Here is a 3,846-nt window from a genome sequence, read left to right on the forward strand (position 1 = left end):
AATAATGCTGGGAGAGTTTCCCCTATCATACAATCAAGATTTAACCCGAATTGTTACAGCGGTGACGAGGTGCAGCGGTGGTGATGGCGGTGTAGATGGTGGAGATGATGATGATGATGATGGAGATGATGTCCCGCTCGATGACGATGGCGATGGCGTCGATTTCCCCCTCCGGGAGGGAATTTCCCCGGCGGATTCTCGCCCGCCGGGAGAGCTCTTTTCTCTCGGTGTTCTCCGCCCCGCGAGGCGGCCGTAACCCTTCGTGAGGTCCTCTCCGTGGCTTAGGTTTTCGGGACGAAGGAGTACGCGAAGAAAAGGAGGCGAAAGAGGCTGTGGGGCCCCCGAGCATAGGGTGGCGCGGCCGGGCCATGGGCCGCGCCGCCCTATGGTCCGGGCCCACGATGGCTCCTCTCTTCTTCCCCTTCTGGCTCCCTCCGTCATCTGGAAAAATAGGAATTTACGTGAAATTCCCTTCCACAGTTGATCTTCCGAAATATTGAGTTCTGACGGCGCTTTTTCCAGCAGAATCCTGGCTCCGGTGCTTGATCTCCAATGATGATGAAACATGCAAAATAGATGAAATAACATAAGTATTGTGTCCCAATATGAAATATATCAATGAATAACAGCAAATTATGATACAAAATAGTGATGCAAATTGGACGTATCACCAAGCAATGTGGATATTAGGGTTTTAAATTTCACATGCATAAAAAATACATTTTTTATTCTTTAAGTGCAAAAAAGGGTATTTGTGAACGACCTACCAAAAAACAATTCCAAAATTGGACAATAATTTTTTTTGAAGAATACTAGATCACATTGTGTGTACAAATCTCCCAGTGGTTGCATCTTAAAAGATTTCTAGGTACCTCTGAGTAAAAAGACAAATATTGGCCGATTCGGCTGGAAGGGGAGCAAATTTGAACTCTTGATAATATCTCATGGTTTTTTCAAAAAATAACTTTAGGTTCCCACATATCTATTTTATCATACATCCATTTTTTTGTATTTATGATAAAATAGATAGTTGTGAACCTAAAAATGATTAAACCATTAACCATATGTACTTCAAATTGACCCCCTTCGCAGCAATTTTTTTTGACCCCCTTCCTCGCGAGAAGGATAGTCATACCAATTTTTTTTTTTGCTGCGAACTCTCTAATACATACAGGAGATAAAAATGTGTACGTTTTCAGGTTGTTAGTTTAATCAAGATTAAGCTGAAGAAATAAGCTCAAATTCTTGAAATTACAAAGTATGAAACCAAGTACTTTTGCTACATTTTAACATTTTAGTTATACTATTTCATTTGGCTTAGTTCGTTTGGCTGCGCTTATTAACATGCATCTGTTTTACCTATTCCCTCTAATCGTCGCTCCTCCTCAATCGCCCTCTGCTTCTTGCTCCAATTTTCTTGATAGATTTTGAATGGTGGTTAATGCTCTGGAGGTGAAGCTTTATCATGATTAGGCTAGTTAGTATGTTATTTTTAATTAACAATGTATGGAAGGACCTCGTGGATACGCAATAGTAATTGTCTATTTTGCCATGGTAACACGCAAAAAAAAGACAAGTGGATAGTCAGCCGACGGCAACGACTCTATGATCTGATCATGAGATTCGTAAAAGACTTCAAGGTATTTCTTGAATTAAGGAGAAAATATATGTTTTACATCAAATGAACAATTAAGTGCAACAAATGAACAATATGTTTTATAGTATATCATTCATAATATTGAACCTGAAGTTTAAAGTTTAACCTGTAGTCTGTTTGGTGCTAATTTTCTCCGGTATGATTCTTTTGTGAAAAACTGAAGCACCTCCTAGAAGGCTAGAACTGGAGTACTACGCTGACAAACTCACTGGACCAATTGTGCACGCAGGTACCATTCTTCAGAGTTAGACTCCACCACAACTCGTTTCAAAATTTTCAAAATTCGAGAAGCAGTTCTATTCATTCGAACAAACTTAGCGAACTGAACAACTAACTCTAACTTGGACATGTCGATAGGTTTCGGCGCGATGAAGTAGCAAGACCATGCACGCTGAGTCGTTGACGTCAACAGATTTTTCCTGTGACAACAAACCGTTTCAGAGAAGAGAAGGCCACGCGCGCGCAGGCTTTGGATCAAGAGAGCAGGACATGGAGCGAGGCGTTCTTGGTGGCCGCGCAGACCGGGCACTTGTCGACGGCGGCGTCGCAGGCGGGGCAGAGGCATAGGTGACGGCACGGCAGAACCAGGACGCGCGCCTCGCCCTCGCCGCAGGCCTTGCACGCTGCTCTGGACTTGTTAGATGCCGCCTCGTGGTCGTCCGCAGCAGCAGCATCGTCGCCTCCCACGGGGGTCTCGAAACAGCAGGAGCGCGCATCCTCGGCGTCGGCGCCCTCTCCAGCCGCTCCTTCTGCGGCTGCCGCACCAGGGGATTGAGATTGCAGGAGCTGGTCGAGGGTGGCGCGGAGTCCGGCCACGGCGGCCTCGTGGCTCTTGGCGACGCCAATCCACGCCTGCCCCTCTGCGCTAATCTGGCCGAGCCTCTCCGACAGGTTCGCGTTGCGAGAGCGCGCGAGCTCCAGCGCGGCCTCCGCGGCCCGCAGACGCCCCGCCGCGGCACGCTCCGCTGCCGACAGCAGCGCCCGGACGTGGCGGCGCCGCGCCTCCTCCAGCCCCGCGCGCGTCCGCTCGGTCTGCTCAACAACAGAACGTCCATCAGAATCAGAACCACTCGAGCAGACCAAGAACTCGATTCCAATGAGTCAATGACCGAAGAAAGAGAGTGGTACCTCGACTCGTACAAGCGCGTCAATCTCCATGCCATGGTGGTAGAGCGTCGAGAGTAGGTCCTGCGGCAGGCCGGCGGCATTGGCCATCCTCCCGCTAGTGGACGCCTCGCCGGAGCCGGCCGACCTGGCCAGCACGTCGCCGACGGCCACGAGCCCCTGCGCGCGCTGGCTCTCCAGGATAGAAGGCGCCTCCGCAACGACGCGCGGCCGCTTCCTCTGCACGAAACCGTGGCTCCAGGTGTTGTCGTTCCAGGCGAGATCGATGTCGCCGAAAACCGAGTTCCCGATGCATGCCACCGCCGGCGCGCGCCCGGTCTGCCCATCCAGGTAGAGGGATCCGCCGGTCATCGGGTCCATCAGAGGTAGACCCGTGAAGTTGTTGTAGGCGTGGAGGTCGTGGGAGAGGTGGTGCGCCTGCACGGCCATGGCCAACTACGGACCTCCTTTTCTTGGCGATGATAGAGGGAGGGCGAGGAACGGATGGGGAGATGGACGTGGAGGCCTATGCGGAGAAGGTTTTATACGCGCCGCTCCTGCGGTTGGGGAGGAGCCCGTAACATGGAGTTTCAGGGCCATCCCAGATAATTCGCAAAAAAAAAGGCCATTCCAGATGAGCACCGTAGCAGCATTTCCATTCGTGTCTTTCAAAAAAAAAAAACCACTAAATTCTTTCAGGCGTCATCGTGTAAAAACAGTGTCGGTCACGGTCTTTAAAACTTTTCCTTGCGTCTCGCGCAGTTTAATAACTTGACGCGTGACAGGTTGCATAAGAACAGCTGGGTTTTCGCACACTAGTGACCCAACCTCAACCGCCACATCGCCTACCCTTTCTCTAGGTCATTTCCACCCCACGAAATTACCGCCGCCACCACATATTCTAACACCCCCCGGCGACATAGCCGACTCGCTGACACCGGCCGCACTTCCCCTGTGGTTCTTCCTTATCTCGCCAGTCGTTCGCCGTCGCAGAAGGTGCGTCGATCTCGCGCACTCACCTTGCGAGCAAGGTGTTCGGCCGTATATTTGAGCGGGCTTTTGCATTGTCACGCCCGGCGTTCAAT

General features: G+C 50.5%; 1 protein-coding gene across 1 annotated transcript; it reads right to left on the reverse strand.

Moving 5' to 3' along the window:
• Positions 1–1,803: 1,803 nt before the first annotated feature.
• On the reverse strand, positions 1,804–3,254 carry LOC124678398 (probable BOI-related E3 ubiquitin-protein ligase 3). Its single transcript, XM_047214296.1, has 2 exons — positions 2,786–3,254; positions 1,804–2,689 (listed from the first exon to the last, which is right to left on the reverse strand). Exons 1-2 carry the CDS (start codon positions 3,209–3,211, stop codon positions 2,132–2,134), a joined length of 984 nt encoding a protein of 327 aa, XP_047070252.1. The 5' UTR covers positions 3,212–3,254; the 3' UTR covers positions 1,804–2,131.
• Positions 3,255–3,846: the final 592 nt, after the last annotated feature.

Source organism: Lolium rigidum, chromosome 7, assembly GCF_022539505.1.
Source record: "Lolium rigidum isolate FL_2022 chromosome 7, APGP_CSIRO_Lrig_0.1, whole genome shotgun sequence".
Taxonomy (NCBI): Eukaryota; Viridiplantae; Streptophyta; class Magnoliopsida; order Poales; family Poaceae; genus Lolium; species Lolium rigidum.